This window comes from Epinephelus moara, chromosome 4 (genome assembly GCF_006386435.1).
Source record: "Epinephelus moara isolate mb chromosome 4, YSFRI_EMoa_1.0, whole genome shotgun sequence".
NCBI classification, from domain to species: domain Eukaryota; kingdom Metazoa; phylum Chordata; class Actinopteri; order Perciformes; family Serranidae; genus Epinephelus; species Epinephelus moara.
In genome coordinates, this window is record NC_065509.1 from 40359971 (window position 1) to 40384527 (window position 24557).

Genomic DNA, 24557 nt, shown 5'->3' on the forward strand with positions numbered 1-24557 from the left:
AAATACTCATTCTGAGTGTGGGAGCGCACTCTGGCACAATCTTGACTGATCGTAAATTCGGAGCGCTTTCTCAATGTACCGTTTGGTTATCCAGAGCACTCTGTGCACTCGTCTGGAGAGTTGGAGCAGCAGAGCACCGAGCGTAGTGAATGTGTGATTGACTTAACCGTTTAACAATAAAAGGGTCTATATGACAGGAAAAAAAAGGAAAAGCATAGTGGGTCCTCTTTAAGTTGCTTCTTTTGCACAACAAACAGTCCAAAAGATTGACATAAAAATAAAAAAGGAGCAAGTAGTTACATTTGAGTCGCTGGAACCAAAGAAAGTTGGACTTCTTTGCTGGTACTATTACACTATTATTAAAACTGTTGTAGATTTATTTGCCCTCAGCTGTTTCAGCACAAAGTATTCTGGTGAAATTGTCCTTTTTTTTTTATTATTTAAATTTTTATTAATTTTTAAGACAAAACAAAAAACAAAAAAACACAGACACACACACACATACACACACACACACCCACAAACACCAAAATTAACACAGACTTAACAAAGACCCACAACATAAACAGCAGAGCTCACAGTATATGTTTCAAAAGTCCAACAGCTCAGTATCGTCTATTGAAAAGTTCATAAGTTGACCCATTCCGGGGGTCAGACCCGAAAAAAAAAAAAAAAAAAGAACAAGCACAAAAAAACAAACAAACAAAAAACAAACAAACAAGCAAAACAGAATATACATCTGCAAAGCAATAATGTTTGACTATCCCATATTTACTCCTTTTACAAAAGACAAAAATTGATTCCACACCAGCAGATATGATTCTTTGTAATAATGCAATTTGGCTATCATTAGCTCAAATGATGCATTCTCTGTCATTAATTTAACCCAATCTCTATATTCAGGTCTAGCTTGGCCTTTCCAGTCACGAAGAAAAACTCTTGCAGCTGAAATAAAGCCTGTCATGGCAAAAGCAAATGCAGGTTTTGAAATTTTAGGTAGACATGACCTGTCTCCCAAGAGGCACAGCTGGATTGATTCAGGTACGGGTACACCAAGCCATTCCTGAATTGTTTTGATTACCTCTCTCCAGAAAGGCCGAACTAAAGGGCAGGCCCACATTGTATGGATAAAAGTGCCTTCATGCATCTTACATTTCAAGCATAAGTTATTTTCGAGTAGGCCCATTTTGTGGAGACGGACAGGTGTAAAATAATATCGATGAAGTATTTTATAATGTATAAACTTTCCCTGACCTTCTCTTGTGAACCAGCCTGCATTAGAGATGATCTTTTTCCAAGAATCCTTGTCAATATTCAAACTTAGATCCTTCTGCCAAATAAGCCTAAGGCTCTCAGTAGCGCCATATATGGCATTAGCTGTCATCTTATAAAAAGTGGCAGCTGAATGATTATTTTTAGGTAATTTAAAATAAGCCTGAATTTGTTTTACCAGACTCACTAAACTACTTCTTATTTGCAAGTATCTCCAAAAGTCAGCTTTGTCTTTTAGGTCAAACTGTGTGCAGAGTTCTTCAAAAGATTTAAATGTTTTGTCAATAGCCAGAGATGATAGATTTCGTATACCCCTCGATAACCATGAGTGCCAGTAAATAGTTTTTTTCTCCACTGTTATTGCTGGGTTATTCCAAGGTGAAGAATATCCCTGTTTATACTGTGAGATCTTTAATAATTGTCCTTTAAGACACAGGCTGTCAGATACTGTGGCTGCTGCTGGAGCACCATTTCCATGGGGCTGATCTGAGTGGCATTTTAACAAGCAGGAAATCTTCCTGTGCATGTTGTTAAAATCAGCCCATAAAGCTTTCACAATGTCCCATAAATGAGAATCTTATTCACAGCTCACAAGGCAGTTTCAGGCTTTGTGTCCTGATGAGATGAAAGCCAGTTTTGTCTGCCCTCACAAACCTAAAATGGAGCAACGTGAGATCTGATGAATAATATGTGAATTCTGTATTCAGGATAGAAACCCTCATTTTAGAAAGAGTTAGTCATCAAGCCAGTTTTGGGGAACAATTGCCATGAGGCTGGTGCAGCCAGATATTCTGTGTGCGTGGGCGGCAGAACTGAGTGCAAAATAAAATATCTGCCATAAAAATGTCAGTGGAATATCTTATCAAGAATGGAGCAGCTGGAGCTTTTGTCTCTCCATAACATCTTAGAGAGGGCTGTCTATCATCAGTAAAAATCTGTGTGAGTCTATCTGTGCTGTGGAAGATTTTAATGTAGAAATCTGACCATCTTATCCACTTAAATCACAAAGTAGATCTATAATACAGACTGATTTTGAGCCAGCAGAGATTCACTCTAGTTAAATCAAATCCTGGTGCTGAGCGTCTGCAGGCCTCTGCACATAACAACCATGAAAACTTTCTGAAGGGCAGCTGAAATGTGTAAGCGCTGTATTCAGGGTGGAATTCACCTTTAAAAAGGCAAGTGTTAGTCATCAAACTACTTTGGGAGCACAATTCGCAGGAGGGCGGCCGATGCTGTAGATAGATATCCTGACAGCGTGTGTGGGATGCAGAGCTGACTCACCAGGTGCAGACAAAGGTGAAATCCAACCCCCCCTCAAATAAAAAAAGCTAAAAAAAAATAAAGTGGAATATCCTAATTGCCAGAATTTGTGCAGCACAGGAGGAGAAACAGAAATCACGTCATATAAAACTTTAAAATGATATTGATGTTTGCAGGAACATCACTTGGTGCGGCAATATTTATTCCGTCAGTTTGATATGATGAGATGTTTTGCTCTATATCTGCTTGAATAATTGAATATAATGAACCTCTTAAAATACATCTGGAGAGGAACATTTTGATTTTGGGAGCCTGGAGGGAAGTTGGTGGTTTGAATCCCAAAATGAAATGGTGGCTTCATATCATCTCGTTCACGATAATACCAGTATCATTTTTAATATGATATGAAATATTCATGTGATACTTGCAATATTTCGACTTGTTGACATATTGACGTCACACTGTTTCCCACTGCAACAATAAGCATGGCTGAAAGCCTGTCGCTCATGCAGCATTTGACGATAACTACAAGCACGGCTGTTCTCGGTTTTTAATGTCTGATAGTCCACCGCTAACATTTTCGTAATGTATCGTCTCATCAACAAAGATAAAACTTAGTTTTTAGCTCATCGTCGTCGTCAAAATATTTTCGTCATAGTTTTCGTCAACAAAGTGAACACTGCCTGAAACTGACGTCATTTTAAGTCCACACTGATGAGTGGCCATGATGATAGACTTGTCCCGCCCATGGCAGTGATTGACTAATCAAGTCCCCCACGGCTCTCTGGTTGTTTGTTATTTTAACCAAGAAATTCTTTCATGTCACAGTGGCAGGCGAATCAGTCAACTCAAACTCGGTGGCGTTGAAAGGCTTAAAGTAAAAAAAAAAAGAAGAAAGCATTGGATGGCGAGGACAAACATGGATCAGAGATGGGACTAAGGGGAAATACGGATGCACCGCTCAGCCTTAAGCCCAGGATAGACTTGCGGCAAGACAAAATCGTTTAAGAACGTTGCAGAGAAAAGTTGCAGCAGTGTGAACTGGCCGGTCTGAGCTCGACTCAAGCCTGCTGATGGTGTCACCTGCAACTCGGCTGCTGGTTTTAGAACGTAAAGCTGGTCACCTGTTTCAACAGCCAATCAGCTTGAAGTGAAGTCTGCTGGTCAAGTCAAAATGGCCACAGACGCCACATGGTGACGCATGTTCGCATTCTGCTGCAGGTCCTCTGAGCCCCCTGTTTCCGTCCTCGTGGTGTGCCGGTGTCGGCCGTTGGGTCGTTGCTATTTTAAGAAGCTACAAACTATATTCAGCCACAAAATAAGTCTGAAAAGCTGCAAATCAGGGGCGGCACGGTGGTGTGGTGGTTAGCACTGTCGCCTCACAGCAAGAGGGTTGCCGGTTCGATCCCGGGTGTGGGAGCCCTTCTGTGCGGAGTTTGCATGTTCTCCCCGTGTCTGCGTGGGTTCTCTCCGGGCACTCCGGCTTCCTCCCACAGTCCAAAGACATGCAGATTGGGGACTAGGTTAATTGATAACTCTAAATTGTCCATAGGTGTGAATGTGAGCATGAATGGTTGTTTGTCTCTATGTGTCAGCCCTGCGATAGTCTGGCGACCTGTCCAGGGTGTACCCTGCCTCTCGCCCGATGTCAGCTGGGATAGGCTCCAGCCCCCCCGCGACCCTCAAGAGGATGAAGCGGTTAGAAGATGAATGAATGAAAGCTGCAAATCAGAACAGAAGTACACAGAGTTGTTGACTAGAGATGATACACTGTGTCATCTAGTTGCATTGGTGTGAGCTGGCAGGTTTCTAGAACGCTGCACAACGGCGCATTGCAATTAGTTGCACGTTTCAACTTGTCTTGTCGCGAATCTTTGGTCTAAACTGGACTTTATTTGCACAGGAAGACTTGAAGAGAGTGCTCCTGAGAGTGAAGGAGATGCGGCACCCAGACACCCATCAGCAGTATTTGTGTGGTTACTCTCACTGCCAGAGGGAGGGGAAAGAACTTGAGTTTTAAAGGAAAAGTCAAGCATGGCTGGAGTTTGAAGCCGTGATGTCTGCCAAGAGTTAGTGTTGGTTCCTCATTCTCAGCAATAACTACTCTTCCCGAGTTGACTTATTTTCTGTTCTGTTTATAAGTATAAGGGAGAGAATGAGCCCTGGAGAAGAAGAAAAAAATGAAATGTCTTCTTTAATGATGCATGCCATAACAGCACAGGAACCACTGATCTAGAAAATGAGAAGGAGCAGTAACATTTCTAGCTTGTGACCCTCTGGAATGAAGCCATGTCTGCTTGTGACCCCTCATTACTGGTTGAATAAAGGTCTCCGGTTGGGACCAGTTCCAACAGTGAGTTTTTTTCCTTCTCAAATCATCGTATTTAAATAATTCCAAGCGTCCTGTGGATATAAAATTATCCACGAACACAGAGATAGGAAGAAAATCTGATGGTATAATCAGAACTTGTGAGCAGACATGAAATTGTCTTCACGTATTTTAACTCCAGATGCATCAAACACTTTACCAGGACTCAACTAGCTTAAATTATGACTCCTTGTTCTATTAGGGGTTCTGTGTTGATGCAATTGCTATAAGTCTCCATCTCATGTGTGCGTACGAGAATGTAAAGCATGGGATACTGATAAAGAGCATATGTTTCCAGTCAATTGCAGACAAATAAAGGTAAAAAATGACCCTCCAGCTGCGCCTGTCAAACAGCCAGAGAGACACTTCCTGTTCATATTGATATGCCTGTGTGTGCAGCTCGATGGCGATGTGTATATTACGTACTTGACTGAAATAAAATGCTGAGCCTGCCACGCGTTGATGAGGGGAATGAAAAGCAGCAAGTTGCTTTTGATGCATGAGGCCGTCAGGAATCACTGCTGAATGCTGCTGAGAGAAATGGCAGCGCTGACAGAATGTCTTTCTCTGTCTACTTTATCATCGGTTCCCCGCTCGCAGAGCCTCTCATGGAGCCTGTGTACGAGCGTGTGCCTTATTACTGTGAACGGCTGGATGTCAGAGAGGCTGGAGTGCCATTTTACAGCTACTACTGTGAAGTATGAAAAGGACCTTGTGTAGAGATCACACAGGTGCGTACCTTGCTCTGAATCTCCCACGGTTTGGCGATGGCAGACAGGTCACACGCAGTCATCATCATGGCCCTGGAAACACAACACGTGACTGAGATTTGTTTGTCTGTAAATTTCTGTTGGTACCTGCCTTTGTGTGTGTGTGTTTGTGCCTACATGACGATCTCTTTGCGCGTGGTCTCCAGCATCATGTACTTGGTCCACTCATTCCAGTTCTCGTAGGTCTTGGACTGGTCCACGATCTTCTGGAACATCGTCCTCTTCCTGCACAGAAATAATACAGTACTTCAATACACGAGCCCCATTTCCACCAAACACTTTCGGCATAGTACCTTTGGAACCAAAAGTAACCCTCAGACATGGTACCCAGACCCTCGGTCCACTGAGCATTTCCACTGCAAACAGTCCTCATAAATGTGGGTTGTTGTCACTCACTGCTCCATCCAGCACTCACTGAACCATACCATACTGCTCGGTGGCAACGGGGCTATATATCTTATGTGCCTTTATTGGATGTTCTTTACAAGGCATAAGTGATACAGTCTCTCACACATCATCCAGCTCTCTTTGTTTTTTAATGTTTCAGAGGGTGGCAAGGCAAACCTTGACAACACCTGCAGGTTTTGCTGTGTACTGGAGATGGACTATGGGGGTGCTCAGTTACCAGGCAGTAGTGACGCACGTCAGGGTTTTTTAAAACCTGCTCCAACATGGCCTGTTACGAGAGCCGATCTGTCCCACCTGACCAGCAAAAATATGCAAAGTACCAACGTAAGAAGACAGCAAGTACTTTGATCTGGAGCACATGCCTGACATCCTATGTGATTTATTTACATGAGCGCACAGCTGAGTGACACGGGTTTGTTTACATGACATAACAGAAGTGTATATTTATCAGATTCAGTGTGGACAGAGAAACGCTTGCTTGCTTGCTGTTAGGACATGGTGTTAAGCCTACATACTCTCAGAGGGAAATATTTTTACTTAACATTGTGACTGGAGAGATTTGAATATGTCAAACTTCAACAGATATTCCTGTTTAAAACCAGATAGCTGAAACCCTGAGCACAGCAGGGCCGATGATAAACCTGCTTGCTGTGTGTGTTTGAGAGAGACAGAAAAGACAGGAAGAGAGAGTCGACTGCACAATGTTTCTGTAAGGTTTTAAACCAATCTATGAAGTCAGTGTTCACATTTTCATGGAAATTATTCCAAAAATCTGACACTTAACAATAAGAAACGACTTTTAAATGTGCCACTCAATAATTAAATGTCATTATTCTCTCTTCAAGTGCTGACTGAATTTCATTAAAGCAGTGGAATAATACAGTTTATGCACAGACTGAGTTACACTTAGACCCCATAACACCTTGCATTAAAATGTGTTCTGGGTGATTGCAATCAGAAAGTGCTCGACCACATGAGCACAGGTGTAAATGCACCCAGAAGGTGGTCAGGGACACATTGTGACCACATTTAACACAAGTGTAAATTAAATTTTGTTTTTAGTTCACATACAACAACTACATGTTTCATCCTTGTCGACCACGCTGTTGCCTTCTACATCTTCCTGACGGCTCTGACGTATATAACAAAGAAAACTATGGACCAGCAAAGATTTTTTTTTAAAGGTTGCTTTATTTTTACACCAATATTGGCTCTGAAAACGCAGACAATATTAGGTTCTCTGCCGGAAACTGGTGGATTGGCCCTCCAGGTTGGGAAAGAGTTACTGCCTCAAGCAAGGGAGTATCTCGGGTTTTGTTCACGAGTGAGGGTAGAATGGAACGTGAGATGGATCCACAATTTGGTGCAGCATCTGCAGTGATGGAGACACCGCGACAGACCGTTGTGGTGAAGAGGGAGCTGAGCCAGAAGGCAAAGCATTCGATGTACTGGTCCATCTACGTCTCAGCCCTCACCTATGGTCGTGAGCTCTGGGTAGTGACCGAAAGAATGAGATCGCAGATACAAGCGGCTGAAATGAGTTTCGTCTGTGGGGTGTCTAGGCTCAGCCTTAGAGACAGGGTGAGAAGCTCAGACATCCAGAGGGAGCTCGGAGTAGAGCCGCTGCTCCTTTGCGTCAAAAGGGGTCAGTTGAGGTGGTTCAGGCATCTGATCAGGATCCTCCTGGGTGCCTCCTGTTAGTGTTCCAGGCACATCCCACTGGTAGGAGGCCCCGGGGCAGACCCAGAACACACTGAAGGGATTACATATCTCATCTGGCCTGGGAACACCTTGGGGTCCCCCAGGAGGAGCTGGAAAGCATTGCTGGGGAGAGGGACGTCTGGGGTGCTTTGCTTGGTCTGCTGCCCCCGCGACCCAGCCCCGGTAAGCAGATGAAAAGGGATGGATGGATGGATGGATGGATGCACCCTATGTGAATCAATATGGTTTTTGGACTGCGGTGACTACGGTGACAGGGGGGGCCATCCATGATCCATGTCGCACAGTGTAGCTGCACTAAACTTATAAGATTGCTAAAATCTCACAGCTGTAGGAGGCATTGCTGACCAGAGTCAAGATGAAACCACATGTCTGCTTTCAGTTTGGGCCATTTATGAAGCTATGGCTAAGCTAACGGTGAAGAACGGCTACAACTGCTTTGTTTTTTGAGTTGGACGGAGTGATCGGATCTCAATGTGGACACAGGGGACACTTAAACTACTACCAGGTGTAAATGTAATCAGGTTAAATGATATCTAGATAAAATCTGGACACTAGACGCATTTTAATGCCAGGTGAAAAGGGGGTCTTTGTTCGATCAATGAATAGCTGTGTTCATGTGTTTGCATACTGCTGTACTGACTTGAAGTAGAGAGCCAGGTCAGTGGCGATGATGGCGATGTCCATGAGGTGGATGACGGTGTCATGCTGACGGCGGTTCAGATTCTGATAAATGTTCAACGCCTGAAACACAAGAGAAAGTCAAAAGTATAAAAAGGTCAATGAACAACGAAGACAGCAGGTGGCTGCACAACTGATCTCAAAACTGTGCGCCACACAAGCGGAGCGAGACAAAACTCAAAAACTAAAATTATGTGTGAAAAAACTGATGAAATAAATTAAACAAATAAATGCAAAACAAAGAAAGCTGAAAATATGTCTCTGAATTTTCTGTTTACATTTCAGTCACAGTCCACGTCTGTATACATATATGTGTGCGTGTGCACTGCAACATACTTCATCTCTCAGCAGAGTCTTGCCAAACTCCAGATGGTGTCTTTCCAAGATGGAGGAGCCATGAAGCTTCGCCAGAGGATTACCAGACCTGTAAACACACACACACACACACACACACACACACACACAGAGTTGGGAGGTTACCCTGTGATAAATCATGCATGTTAAACTCAGGGTGGGCCTGGCCTGCTGTGTCCACGGCTAATGGCGGCTCTTAGTAGCTCATCCATCAGCAGGTGGAGCAGAGCAGCTGGAGGTGTATCTGGTCAATATCAGCTCATTGATGTTCTCAGTGTGTGATGTTACCTTCACACAAAGAGCTGAGGTCAGCTCGCCTCAACACAGGAGGAGTGGCTGCTGTCACCTTGAGTCAATTAAACGGTCTCAGAATAACCAAACGCTCAGATTAACAAAATGAGAGGAAGAAACTGGGTCAAGGCAGCAAGTCATAAATAAAACCATATTCCTAATGTATTATATTGTTTATTTCTGCTCTGCTTTGATTTAGCAAGGTGTTTTTTCATGTTAATTTGATTCATTAAATGTTTTTATCTCAGTTTATATTTAATTCATAGTTTAACTTGGCAGAGCTACAGCTCTCTGCTCTGCAGGTCCTCCTACGAGACGTCAGGATGTTTAAAACAAAACAGCGTGCCTGTTACAGTATAATGCATATCTGATGTTTGCTCTCACAGACCAGAGAGAAATCACCCGTGAGCTACTGCTACATGCGTGTACTGTATTGTGCATGGTATTTGTTTAAAGTGCTTGTCGCTAAGCTGATGTCACGTTGCCTCAGTAGCATTTATGTTCTCCTTTGGCATTCTGATAACCAAGACGGCAAAATCCAATATCCAAAATCCACTCTCCTCACAGCTCCGCTCCACTCACTCACTCACTCACTCACTCACTCACTCACTCACTCACAAGTTCTCCATCAACACTCAGAGAGACACAGAGCTGCTTCTCTGTTTAATCTGTCTGTTCATTAGCCTACAGTACGACGTCAGACTATTATGTTGCAAGTGATACCCTAAGTAAGTCTGTCAGATGAATGAAATTACCAGTGGCACACGTACAATATTGTGGGCCTTTACCACTGTCATTTTTGGCCGCACCGACTTCCATTTCCATTATTTCGATTATTCCATTGTTTCCATTAGTAGACACGCCATGCCACGTCAAGCTGCGCCAGAGATGGACCTTCTCAGGAGTTGGTCCAAAAGCTGGGCTGCCGCCACATTAATGAATACAGTTTTGCAGCAACAACTACAAATAAGTAATATTAACAAAAAACTGTAAAAAGAAATATACAGGTGTTAAGTCAAGCCACATTAATGTTAATTATAAAGGCCAAAATCACAAAGGACAGTCAAGCTCACTATTTACTTCCAAAATTGTTAGTGACCTCTAAAAGGTCATGTGTCAGAAACTACACTCCAAAACTACAAATCAACTTTAGGTTTTATTCAATCAGCAGAAGCAGGAAGTCCCTGCAGGCATCAAACATGAAACACCCCCTCCTCTCCCTCTTTGCCCCCCATGCAGCTCTTACTTCATCTGGTACAGGTTGTTGGTTCCTCTGTGGTCAATATCGTGGCAGAGGCCAGCAGTCACCATGGCCATACACTCCAGGTCTGTGTAGTAACGCTTCAGGTCACCTGTCTAAGAACACAACAGAGCGGCAATGCAATCAATTATTCAACTGATAGAAGAATAATCTGTAATTATTTTGATAATCAGCTCATCTTTAAAGTCAGTTTCAAGCAAAAATGTCAAAAATGTGATATTTCCAGGTTCTAAAATGTGAGAATTTGTTGCTTTCATTGATCTCACATTATAGTAAATTCAATATATTTGGGTTTAGAAATGTTGGTTGGACAAAACAAGACATTTGATGAAGTCACTTTAGGCTCTAGGATAATGTGACAGGCTCTTCTAACTGTTTGCTAATGTTCTGTAGAACAAACGATTAATCAAATATAATCTACAGATTAATGAGGAACCAACAGAATCATTAGCTGCAGCCCTAAAACACAAACATAAACATGAAGAAGCCAGAAGGAGAGAGAGGACACAGTTAATTCATAGAGTGGAGGTACAGTAGATACTCTGAACAGTAAACCCGCTCCAGAGCAGGTTAGCTGTTCAGCATCAGTTACCACGGTGATTTATCCCAGTAAAAAGAGAGCCAGCTTCATAGTACTGAAAAGCCAAGAGTTATTAACCCTGAAGTTACCTCGTTAACTCCAAACCCCGCTACACAGTACAGGCCTTGAGTTTCCCAGCAGGAGCTGTTCACATAAACAATAACGACACTCGCTGGTTTTCTTATTAATGACCAGTTCAAGCAACACTGACTCACTTTTCATCTGCAGATACGCTTCATTAACTCATTCCACATGAAGGAGTGAAGGAGGAGGAGACAGAGTGTTTATCACTTTGGATCAGAGAGAGGAGGAGGAACAGGACAGATGAGTGGAGGTGACAAGGAGGAGGAAAAGATTAAGAGCAGGATGTGAAGGAGTGATGAGGGAGAGGTGGCTCGGGTGATCTTTGTGTCTCACCATCAGCAGGGTGAACATGGTCTGTCCCACGTTGAATCCATGCCTCCAGTTGTGGTACGTGATCTTCCTGTAGCCTTTACTCAACGAGTAGATGAATCTCACCAGAGCCTGAACAACACAGAAGGTTTCCTGACTTTAATTTGTGTTTACACGACATTTTCTGTCCTCAGATTGTTTATCAGCTTTTAGCTGAATCACATCCTGATGATGTAACCTTATATTATTATTATTTTGCATTTTCTTCTGAATTAAAAGTTCTGAGCAAGCTGTAATTAAAACCTAACAAAATTAATTATTCAGGCTTTTGCTTTGGGCCCATGAAGAGTTTGGTCTCCTGTCAGTGGGACGGTTATTTGCTTTGAGCATCAGTTTACGTTTCCTAAGTGTAATTCTGCATCCATTTGACATATGATTATAGTTTACAGAAGATATTCTTAATGACTCCACCCATATTTCAGTCCTGCCCTGATTTTACATCAGCTGACTGATGCTTTAGACATCAACTTTAATCCTGATGTCGCTCCAAGTTTAGAGGGCTTAATGCATTGCAAAATGTATGATAGAAGCTTTGGGAAATATTTAAATGTAAACTGAAAACTTACCTATTCAGCCTTTTGATGAAGAATGGACATTATTTAGATTATTTTATTCACTAAAGCCCAGTTCAGACCAAAGATTTTAGAACGTTGCAGAGAAAAGTTGCAGCAGTGTGAACTGGCCAGTCTGAGCTCGACTCAAGCTGGCTGGTGGTGTTACTCAGCTGGTCGAATCAACAGTAGCTGATTTTGAGGCCAGTCATCTGTTTCAACAGCTTGTAGTGAAGTTTGCTGGTCAAGTCAAAATGACCACAGACAGTGTGTTGGCTTGCTGCAGCAGGTGCTCCGTCTCCACAGAGCCCTCTGTTTCCGTCCTCACGGTGTGCCGGTGTCAGACGGTGGGTCGCTGCTGCTGCTGGCTGTATGTGCTTATGCCCCGCCCACACACACACATTCTCATTGACCGATGAATTGGCGCTGGTTATTTATATTATTGTGGCGTATTGNTCATGGTGGTCACTTCCTGTCAACGTTACAGATCAGAAGTACAGAGAGTTGTTGACTAGAGATGATACACCCTCTCATCTAGTTGACTTGGTGTGAACTGGCAGGTCGGGGCATTGCAAGTAGTTGCCTGTTTCATCTTGTCTTGTCGCAAATCTTTGATCTGAACTGGGCTTTCCTCATATTTGTGTTGGAAAATCTGAAAATGATTTTTATTTTGTCTGTTATCATTATTATTGTTACATTTTTATCCACCGTATCAATTTTATTTGTCCTTGTTTTGTCTTTTTAATCTATTTTTATCCAGTTCCTTATATTAATTTTTCTTCACTCTGTTTTAACACCATAATTGTTATAATAGCTTTAAATTCTATTTTAGTGTATTTTTATAATCTTTACTGTACAAAATTAGTAATCATCAACATTCAGCCAAACTAACTTACAAATTAATTAACAAACCAACCACCCACCTCTCTGGGAATGTGAAACTTGTCCACCACTTTCAGCTCGTAGTACATCTTGATGCCACATTTCACCAGGTCCATTTCGGTGTGATAATAGTCATAGAAGTGGAACTCGAAGATCTCCGCTTTCTTAGAGTCTGGCAGAACCTCCGACTGTGGACACAGATGGACAAATGTGTATCAATTCAGACAACAGATTCTTACAATCATTTCACCGGGGCTGTGTGAGGGTCACAGTGTGAGTGTTGTCACATGTTGAATAAATATTTATCTTAAAGCACAGAACACCAACATTACACATTTAATATGTGGCGTCAGTGTAACGTTAGCTTGCCGTTATCACTTTTCCAAAATGGAATCAGAATCATGCCTCATCTTGGACGATATATTTGGAGTTCAAGTATTTTTGCTATTTTCATAGAAATTCCTGAAACATAAGCTGGATGTTTGTTGTTGTTGTTGTTGTTGTTGTTTACCAGAATCTCTTGGAGGTCCTCCTCCTCACACTCGTCTGGTTCCTTCCCCCATCTCTCCCTGGTGTTCTGGGGAAATACACAACATCAGCAGCTCACCTTGGATGAAACAGTTTAGCATCCATCACCTGACTTCTGATCTAAGGTCAAGCCAGGTCATCTCTGTCTACTATTGTTCTCTACGTCCACTGACGAATCACCTCATAGAAAATCTGACAGCTTATTTCAGCTTATAAACGATACCTTCCTCCTTCAGATATCATCCATATCAAGCGACTGCTTGGAAACTGAGTGGTTTCTAGACTCCGTCAAGCACAAATATCAAAGGATAAAGCATGAAATCTGGAGGGTTTGGGATCCATTCCCAATGTAGCCATTGTGCTGTATTTATTAAAAAAATATTTTTATCTAATTGGAGCTTTGAACATGGTTTTTATTTAATTTCAACATGACAGTATTCCATTCAAGATACTACTTCGCTCAAATTTTGATGAAAAGGAAAAATAAGATTTAGGCCTTGTCCACACGTACACATGTATTTTTGAAAACTGTGTTTTTTTCCCTCCTTTGTTCTTAGGAAAAAAAAAATCCAGCCCACACACAATGTTTTAAAAAAATCTCCCGTCCAAATGAAGACACACAAACACAACTGAGGCACTGTCAAGAGCTTGAATCTGAAACCACACAAAGACGAAGAAGATGATGTTGGCTAATCAAAACCCTTAAAAAAAAAAATAATCGATTTGCGGTTGAATGCCTCAGCGTNATCTCCCGTCCAAATGAAGACACACAAACACAACTGAGGCACTGTCAAGAGCACGACACACCAACCAGCGTGTTGTAACCTTGAATCTGAAACCACACAAAGACGAAGAAGATGATGTTGGCTAATCAAAACCCTTAAAACAAAAATAATCGATTTGCGGTTGAATGCCTCAGCGTACCAGTCTCTTATAGTTGACGTCCATGTCTGTGAAAACATGGATGCTTCACACACACTGTCCACCCGACAGCACAGATGATCTACACAATCAGCACTGATTCAAGGTGGACCCCCAAGATTAGAGTCACCAATTCAGTATCTGACCAAATGTCTCCACTTCTGTTCCTGAGATATGTATGATGTCACAGTGAAGTTTACCTTTGACCTTTTGGATATAAAATGTTATGAGACAGATGCAAGGTCACAGTGACCTTGACCTTACGAAGCGATGTGATACGATATGTGAATCACTTCATCCTCGCATCCAAGTCAACCTTTGTGCCAAATTTGAGGAGATTCCCTTGAGGCATTCTTCAGATATCGTGTTCACGAGAATGAGACAGACAGGGTCACAGTGACCTTGACCTTTGACCAATGACCACCAAAAAGGAATCGCTTCATCGCTGAGTCCAAGTGGACTTTTGTGCCAAATTTAAAGAAATTCCCAGGAGGTGTTCTTGAGATATCGTGCTCAAAAAGATGGGACATATGGACACACGTATGTACACACAACCTGAAAACATAATGCCTCAGAACACAGCTATCACTGGCCTGGAGGCATGTGAAAACTTTCACCATAGGGCTGCCTGTAGCAGTAACTTCCACAGCGCATTCTGACGTCTCTGTTTCTCACTATAATGGAAAATGTCCTGTTAGCAAGGTTAGAACCAGCAATATTTTGACCACGTCCGCCGCGGCATGAAATGACACAAAATGTTTCAGTGATACATTATTCATCTCTGCTGTAGTTGATTTGATTATAAACCAAATTCATTTACTAGGCAAGGCATTTACTAACCAGAATATTCTGGATTTCATCTTTGCGACACTTGACGTGGTACATCACCATGTCCTGGAAGATGTCCTTCCTGTTCTCCAGCTTGTTCATCTTGTCGTAGGTGTCAGTGTTCAGCACCGACCAGCCCAGGAACTGGGTCAGAGACTGGACGCAGGTGCAGGTGTGTGTGAGAGAGAGAAAGAGAAAGACAGAGAAACAGTTAACAGCCTATTACTGCTGAAAACTGTGTCACAAAAATGTTTAAATAGGAGTTGGTGCCACTCTTTGCTTTCTGTTTTGCCATGGTGGGTATCACTGCTCAAGCTAACTGCCCTCTATTTTTCCTGCATTTAAACATTTAATAAAATATACAGCAGTGCAATCAGAAAAACCTACTTAAAATGTCAAGTATTTATTGATAATGACCTATTAAAACAGGTCTATTAACATTTTAATTTTGCATCATTAAGGTAAAATTAAGTTTTACCACTTTACATCCTGTTGCGTCGTAAACTCCATAACAGGGGTGCTTAAAGTTTTGATGACTGAGTGCTAATTTAGGGAGCCAGCATATGATTGAGGGTCGTACAGGAACAGTGCAGATGGAAGCTGTCTACTGAAATCACTCAGGGTGCTTTCACACCTGCCCTGTTTGGTTCCTTCTTGAAGAGGTGGCCTTGGCCCGGTTATAAACGGACTGAATTGGTCAGAATTTCCATGTGGGAAAAATCCAGGAAGTAAACAAAACGTTGAAGAAGAGTACACTTGCAAGATAAATGTGACACTTTCTAATGTCACAATGAAGGGACAACTACACAGGTTGATTTTAGCGCTGCTCATCGTGGACTATTTCTTTGAGAAAGGTCTTTCTGGCAGAAACGTATTCCATGTGCTGTGTAAAGTGCGTTAGTGGAGTCAGTATAAAGTAAACTTTACTGCACTTACGCAATTTCGGTTATTAACAAAATGTATGTGTTGTTTTTATCTTTTACAGCCAAAGGCCAAAAACAAAGGGGTGGCAGCTTCTTCTGTAACTGACTGTGTTAAATAGACAGAAAATATCCTCTCATATCAATCACAGGCCCCTAAATCGCATCATTTCGAAATCATATCGTGGCAAATATTGTATCATTGTCCAAAGAATTGATATGATATCGTATTGTGATGAAACCAGTGATTTACACCCACAATTACTATCCTCTGTAACCAAAGAGTATCAGTGTGAGCTCTCAACAGTTAGTAGCAGAAATGGCGGACAATGGAACAATCAAAGTAATGGTGGAAAACAAAGTGCAGTGTGTCCTGTGTTGTTGGTAGCTGCTAGGTTCTAAGGAAAACAAAAAGATATACAGTTGTAGCGCCAACAATAATACTGCTCGGAAATAGTTGGAGAAAAAGTTTAAAAGTTGTCTGTTTCCACTTTAATCTGCCAAGTAACAAGTATCTATAGGTGATAAATAAATGTAGTGAAGCACAAAGCAACACTAGCAGTACACAACTGCTCCACATGCAGCGACTCCAGTAAAGTACAAGTGCCTCAAAATTGTACTCGAGTAAATAAACTTGTTTACTTTCCACCAGTGTCACCTGCTTCCTGTCTCCAGCAGTTTGTTTGGAAGATGTTACCACACATTATTTGTTAAAACATGCAGTGGAAAAGCTTTCTGAAGCGGATTTTGGTCAAATCTCTTTCCCAGTCGAGCGTTTAACTAACAGCAAATCACATTCAAATGTCAAAATAAAAACTGTTGCTAAAACTTCTTTGATTTTAAGGAACAGCTGAGGATCAAACTGTCGTGTTGTGTATTCAGACTGGATCATGAGCAGTGAGGCTGAGAGAGAAACTTCAGTAAAAAGCCTCCAGGCTCAATGATAAATAATGCAGACACTCTGAATGGCCTGAGTGTATTTATAAACCAATGACTCAGTGCTGCCACACACACACACACACACACACACACACACACACACACACACAAACAGCCTCTACCTCCATCAGCGTTTCGTCCATTTCATCAAAGGGTTTCCCATCCTTCCTGTTATAGAACGTGGCCACACCCACAATCTCCTCTTTCTTGTTGACGATTGGCATGGACAGGACGTTCTTAATGGTCCAGCCGGAGTCGTCCAGAGGCTCTTTCTGTGCACGTACACACACAGTTCAACATGCATTATTTCAATGACTATAAATAAGAATATACTTACACTGATATGTTTAACACAGTGATATGGAGCCTTTATTTCCTCCTATCACTATTTTTAACTGACGGATGTGATAAAGAAAGCAGGAACTCTACAGAAACGTAATGTGACCTTCTACGCTCAAAGGAAATATGAGAGAGAATCAATAATTCACCTGTTCCCTGCTCCTAAAATCTGAACGCACTGCAGGAGCAGCTGTTGAAGTCTCACTTTTTAAAGAGGGCTCTTGCTGAACTACTGCTGCACTTCAGCTTCATCACAGGCTGGAAGTGTTGGGAAAAAAAAAAATCAGGATTTGCTTGCACTACCTGTCAAATGCTACAGAGAACGAGATGGATAAAAATAGTTTCATCCTTCACTGGAAAACGGTGTCACTTAACAAAACCGCATGAAAACGATCATGTAGAAAAATAAATACTTTAGAGGTTGTGTGTTTCTTCATCAGAGATATCCGGCCAAAAAGCGGAGTTATTTACAGCAGTTAAATGGAGTTCGGTGTGAGAAATGTTTCAGAGAATTTAAACCTCCCTAAAATCAAGTTGATTTATCTCACCCCGTTAATACAAATGTACTGTAAAGTGCATTACAAGGTAATAAACAGCAGCACACAGCAACAGAAAAGAGGGAAAACAGAGAGAGCAAAAGCACGAAAAATAGTAGAGACACAGCGACTGGAGGTCTCTATAAGAGGGATGATTCTGCACCAGTGTTCAGTGGTCATTGTTTCCATGACAAAAACTGAGACAATGACGAGCTAAATATAGATCTTGAAAATAAAAACTATAAAATCTATGTTTCATTTTTGTTGATGAGATGAAAATTATCTTCAAATGCTACATGAGCAACAGGCTGGTAAACTCCAGTAAACCACTCACACCAGAGCAGCGTCAGCCGTTGGTGCGAGTTGTGAGCTGTAATTCAGTAGTAAATAATCAGCCATGTATGTCTGACTGTGGATGGCTGTTGGCAGTTAGCTCCACTTGTTAGCCACTGAATGGCAGCGGAGCAAGCAGCCACCGGCCGCCAGACTGACAGGACACGAGTTTAAACCTCCAGACTAACATGTTAAAGATTATAGAAAACATAACGACTAAAAACTGACTAAAATGTCGTGAATTTTTGTCAACTAAAACTATCAAGGATAAAACTAAAATGTGACTGATAAACATTTTCCTCTCAAGACTCAGAACAAATCTAAAATAGCTGTCAGAATTAACACTGCTGTATTGAGAATGTATTCAACCATGATAATAAGTAGTAAAATATACTGGATCAAATGAGTATGTAGTAGGGGGGTGCCACATCGTCTTGTTCACGATAATACCAGTATGATTTTTAATATCATATGAAAAATTCATATTGTGATACATGCAATATTTCAGCTTATTGACACACTGACGTCATACTGTTACCCACGGCAACAACAAGCATGGCTGAAAGCGAAATTATTACAGACTCTGTGGTGGTTCCAAAAAGAGGAGCAGCTTCAGTAGTGTGAAATAAACTGTGGCGTCCTGAATGTTTTATGAACAGCCCCAGACTTCTCAGACTCTTTTAGTGACTTACCGCTCAGAGGGAACTCATTCAGCGGCTCCTCTGGCAGCAGCACAGCGTCTCTCCCTCTCCCCAAGTGATTTTGTCATAAACCTTTGGTAATGTAAACCTACGTGACGCTTGCTGCTCGACAACAAACTCCATATATGTAACTGTGTGATAGTTGTGGTATCATAACAGCCTGTCACAGGTTACAGCGTGATGATTAGATAAAATGGCAGAGCATAAAGGTCCAGGTGGAAAAAAAAAACAACTCAATTATTTAGGATTTTACTGAAAGAAGGAAATCAGCTGTTGATTTATATATAGAGATCCCAGGGGACATTTGTTGTATTGGGGAGCTGTTTAAATGTGTAATTAGTGGTAGATTTTATTTAGTTGAACTATTAATATTGTAACAGAATCTGAATCTCACTCAAAGTTACTGTTGTTGTTCACAAACTAAAGAAATGAGAGAGTTACTGTTGTTGTTCACAAACTAAAGAAATGAGAGATCATTTTATTTAGCTTTTACTGAATATTTGAAGCAGTAGCTGTTAACTAGATCACTTATTTTATCGCAATTCTATGTACTTATATCATTATTTTCTTTTACTAATTTGTCATATCGTCAAGAATATTGTTATCGCAAAGACACCCTGAAATATTGTGATAATATTTTAGGGCCATATCACCGACCCCTAAAATGTAGTACGGATTTGGGACCATTGATAAGGACTGATTTCTACATTCAGAGGAGCAGATAGACCAGAATGCAACACAGTAACAAACCAGCCTGCTGTATGTTTTATCTAACATGACCACAACCCTCCGTTAACTCGTTCATGAGATAAACTCCAAATACCTCATCACAAAATGACTCCTGCATCTCTGTGAACTTCTGACTGAGATCAAGGTGCATTTCCATGCTAACATTCAGGCTCTAATTGTCAGCAGTGCAGCACCAGGAGCGATGTATGAGCAGGGACAGTGGCCATCAGAAACAGAGTATAATAAGGATAAATACAATGGGCGCTTTATAGCCCTCAGGAAACTAATTTAAACTAAGGAGAGCAGAGAATGAGGAACATATCATTTATTCAGTTAGGACGATACGGCAGAATCGCTCCTTATGATTGTTCCCTGGTGGCCTCTTATGGTTCATGAGAGCCCATTATACAGCTAAATTAGTTTTTTAATACATTATTCCAACATATACTCTCACTTCTATTTCATTCACATCACTCGTGAGCGAAGGCTCACATATAATGCAATTACTGTAATCTGACTGCGATATGCTAATGTCATCTATTACTTTACATAAAAATCTGATTTACAGATGATGGGCGATATTACTCTCCTCTCTCACAGCAATGACTGCTGTTAATGTACGTTAAAATACGAAGCTGGGCCGTACTGAATGGATCCTCTCCTGGATAAATACATGTATAAGAAGAAATAATGTGAATCAAATTAATGTCATACTGTTTCATATTTGTATTGAGCTTTGGAGGAAAAGTGCCAGATTAATTAATGTAAATGTTTTACAGTTGATGATAAGTACATTTTCATTTATTTGCATTTCAATTCAATTTACGAGCAAAGTAGTTAATTTATTTATTTATTTTTTCTTGTTTTTGTATTTTCGCCTTTATTTAACAGAGTAGAGACAGACAGGAAATGGGGGAGAGAAACGGGTATGACTTGTAACAGAGGTCCAAGCCAAGGCTGGAACCACAGTTATGTACCAATGCTCCACAATAAATTCCATTATGGTTATAGATTGGAGAGATACTGACAACTGTGTCAGAAAACTGAAGCTTAAACTTGGTTTTAAGGACATGTATTGTTTTGTTTTTTTTCCAGGCTTTTGCCTTTAATGTACAGGACAGAGTGAAACAGGGTGAGAGAGAGCGGGGGGTGACATGCAGCAAATGGTTGCAAGCCGGACTCGATCTTGCGACCGCTGCAGCGAGACATCACCTCTGTACATGGGGCGCCGACACTATCCACTACGCTACCGACGCCCCTAAGGACATGTATTGTTTTAACCCTTTGAACTACTACTACACGTACTGGTCTATCAGTGCCTGCATTGGTATTCTTGCTTGTTCTAATGTCATTTCTTGAATTACCCTCAAATGCTTCATATCCTCAAAAATCTGTGCAACCAAAGCTAAAAGGTTTTGTGAGTCAATAAAACATAATAACTAATAAAAGCATTGACATTGTGTCATTTAAATTTTTTTTTGTTTTGTACAAAAATCGGGTATGTTTTTTAACAGATTTACAAAATAAAAACACAAAACATATTGATCCAAAATATTTTTATGTGTAAAAACATAAGCAAATATGTCTGAATACTCGATAAGTTGTTTGAACTATGCACAGCAAACAATGATCTCCTGCTGGTGCTTTTCTAAGTACCTTGATATTGTACCACTGTTATCTAACTGATTATGATTTGTGTTTTGATCATGTTCTCTTCTTAAACTCTTAAACTCTGGGAAAAAAGAAAAAAAGCAACAAGTTGAAGCCATTTTACCTGGAAGGCGAAAAACTCATCCTCAGCTGCGTTCATGATGTTACAGATCTGTGGGAAAAGGGAAATAAGAAGATTAGAGTGGTGGGGGGTTGACTTTGGTTATGGTGATGAGGAAAATACATATGCTTGTACTATGAATTTATAATTAAAATATATTCCCAATCTGTAACGGCATTACAAAAATAAGAGGTGGTCAGGTTTGGCAGGAATGAAGGCTTTTGCACAACAAGTCTGTATTCTTTGTTGCACAATGATTACGACCTCGTGTTGTGTCAATCATGTTTACACACCAACTCCAAAACCTTTGTCTGTCATTTAAGTTTTCAGAACAGGTTCAATTTTCTGTGTTTTTTGCATCCGTCAAAATCCTTTAGAAACATTTGATCAAGAAGCAGTGAAGGAAATGTGGTGTAACCTGCAGGACACGTACATCTACAACAAATGAGAGGAACAGAGCAGAAGTGGACGGTGAGCCAGCGTATATGTATATATGGAAACAATGTCCTTCTTGAAATCTTCCACGACAAAGAAAAGGTAACGTTAGCTTATCCAGATACGCACCAACAGCAACGATGCTGCTTACAGAACAGTGCATTTAATAGCCGCACAGTATCATCCTATAACTTAGTGACAGTGCCAAATGCAAGACAGGCAGAGAGAGTGGTGACAGCTGGGGACGTAACGTAGGAGGAATGTTTCTTCCCATATTGTCTTGTACCATGAATTTTCACCATGAGTAGAACAAATGCATCGGACTTAGTGTGCAAGGCTTCTGTGTGTAATGATTTTTATCAGATGACGTACTTAAAAACGTATATGAAAAATGGCAGCTCTGTGATGCAGTGGTTAACATTGTCACGTCACAGCAAGAGGGTTCCTGGCTCGAACCCGGGGTGACGGAGCCCTTCTTTGTGCAGTTTGCATGTTCTCTCCGTAGGTTTCCTCCAGGTGCTCCAGCTTCCTCCCACAGTCAAAAAGACATGCAGGTTAATTGGTGACTATGTGTCAGCCCTGTGATAGTCTGGTGACCTGTCCAGGGTGAACCCTGCCTCTCGCCCAATGTCAGCTGGGATAGGCTCCAGCCCCCCGCAACCCTTAACAGGAAAAAATACTGACTGCATCGGGGCCTTTAGAGCAAGAAAGTGTCTTAAAGAGGAGGCCAACTTTGCTCTAATGTCCTCAAATGAAAAACTCCACCTTCACCCTTTTTGAGTTGAAGGACCACATGTTCATATGTTATGTCCAGGAGCTGACAGAGTTTTATTGCTCCACAGCCAATCCATTCAAAACCCTCGTGCCACATCCAAAACCATTAGCGTCAGTCTGACATGTCTTTTCCCCTAAATTTATGAAAAGGTGACTGTGGGGAAAATGAAGTTTTCACCTTTTACATGATGTAGAAGGAAAAAAGGGGGAAGATGAAGGGGGGGAGGGTAGTGTTGAAAAATGACGAGCAGCAAAGACAATGAAAGGACAGGACAGGAGGAGGACAGACGGGATGGGGCAGAAGGAGGGATAGATAGACGAGCAACGGCAGGCTCAGCGGTTTCGGAAAAGCACACTGTGATTAATTACAACGGCTGCAGAAATTACAATTATACATCACAGCGGCGTGTGGCTGAACACTTTTCATTTCCACAACGGTGTGCACACTGACAACTGTGTAATAAGGCCTAATGGCGTTCTGCTCGTCTGACCACCCGCAGCCTCCAATGGAGATAGTTTTGAAATAAAGATATTTTAAAGGACACTGGCTTTACATGGACTCCTGCACAGAGGAAAAGAAAGTTGTTCTCGAAAAGTTACAGTGAGAAATGAGGAGGAGGAATTTCATTCTGAGCTGAAAGTTTTGGGTGAATCCAGCCACAGATACCGGTTTTCAAAACATTTTCAATCACTCAAACTAGTCCATATCCATTGGTAGCTTTGTCACCTTCTACCTATGTGCAGTTTCACATAGATTGACCACGTCAGTGAGTAGAAAAACATGGGACAGACAGAATGACTGACTGACAGAATGACACACTGACAGTTTCTGTGATTATGTACAGCATACCATACCATGACTTAGTCATACCAAAAATTAGAAAAAACAACACCAACATTGGTCCACAGGGGGAGCCACAGCGATCGGTCGCATTTTAGCCATTTTGAAGCATTTTTCTGTTGTTATAGCGCCACCCAGTTGCCAATTAGAGTTAAATTTCTCCAGTCACCTTGAGGCGTCCTGTTCTACATATCTACCAAGTTTAGTAAAAATCCATATGGCGGTTAGGCCTAGATAAGAAATGAGCTCTCTAGCGCCCCCATTTTGTTTGATGGGGTCAATAATGGAGGGGTCCCCTCAGATTATGTGTGGTCATATGCCTACAAAGTTGCGTGGTGATGGGTGAAACCCTTGAGATGTTATACACCTTTATGTGATGAGCCACGCCCTCCGCAATATTCATTGCCTTATAGAAGCTCAGTTTTAGTAAGTTTTCCAACTTTTGCCAAGAGGGAACTTTAGATATTGGTCCCTAGATTATGTTCACCCAGTTTCATGCAGATCGCTCAAACTTCCTAGGAAGAGATCCATTTGAAGTGTTTTTCAAAAAATTCAAAATGGCGGAAAATCTATATAAGCGGAAGTTATGGGTTCTTGAGGCAAATGTGTTCCTCATGAGGAGAGGCATCTCTGTGCAAAGTTTCATGTCTCTACGACATACGGGGCATGAGATATGCCCATTCAAAGTTTGCAATTTCAATTGGTTGCTATAGCGCCCCCCTTTGGCCAATTGATGTAATATTGCTTCATTGGCATCCTCCCATGACCCTCTACCACTGTGCCAAATTTCACATGGATTGACCAAGTCAGTGAAGAGAAAAACGTGGAACAGACACACAGACACACCCACAGACAGAGTTTTCCTCATTATAGATAAAGCTAGATTTTATAGACTTTTGCCTGTAAACCATCTCACAGCGGGTGATTGTGATGTTGTCTGTCTCTATGTGTCAGCCCTGTGATAGTCTGGTGACCTGCTCAGGGTGAACCCTGCCTCTAGCCCAGTGTCAGCTGGGATAGGCTCCCCGCGACCCCTAACAGGATAAGAGGTTATGGAAAATGAATGGGTGAAGAGGATTATTGTAACGGCTGACCATGATCGTGGGAAT

At 41.5% G+C, this 24557-nt stretch overlaps 1 protein-coding gene across 1 annotated transcript in view; it reads right to left on the minus strand.

Annotated features, from left to right (window-relative positions):
• pde6a (phosphodiesterase 6A, cGMP-specific, rod, alpha) overlaps positions 1 to 24557 on the minus strand; it is an 87600-nt gene that overhangs the window by 34953 nt on the left and 28090 nt on the right. The window contains exons 11-21 of the mRNA XM_050042813.1: positions 21402 to 21449; positions 17112 to 17261; positions 15143 to 15286; positions 13365 to 13430; positions 12895 to 13041; positions 11385 to 11492; positions 10373 to 10482; positions 8818 to 8905; positions 8444 to 8544; positions 5791 to 5898; positions 5643 to 5706 (exon numbers count right to left, since the gene is read on the minus strand). Of these exons, the coding sequence (XP_049898770.1) occupies positions 5643 to 5706; positions 5791 to 5898; positions 8444 to 8544; positions 8818 to 8905; positions 10373 to 10482; positions 11385 to 11492; positions 12895 to 13041; positions 13365 to 13430; positions 15143 to 15286; positions 17112 to 17261; positions 21402 to 21449 (1134 nt within the window). The remainder of the gene's footprint in view (positions 1 to 5642; positions 5707 to 5790; positions 5899 to 8443; positions 8545 to 8817; positions 8906 to 10372; positions 10483 to 11384; positions 11493 to 12894; positions 13042 to 13364; positions 13431 to 15142; positions 15287 to 17111; positions 17262 to 21401; positions 21450 to 24557) is intronic.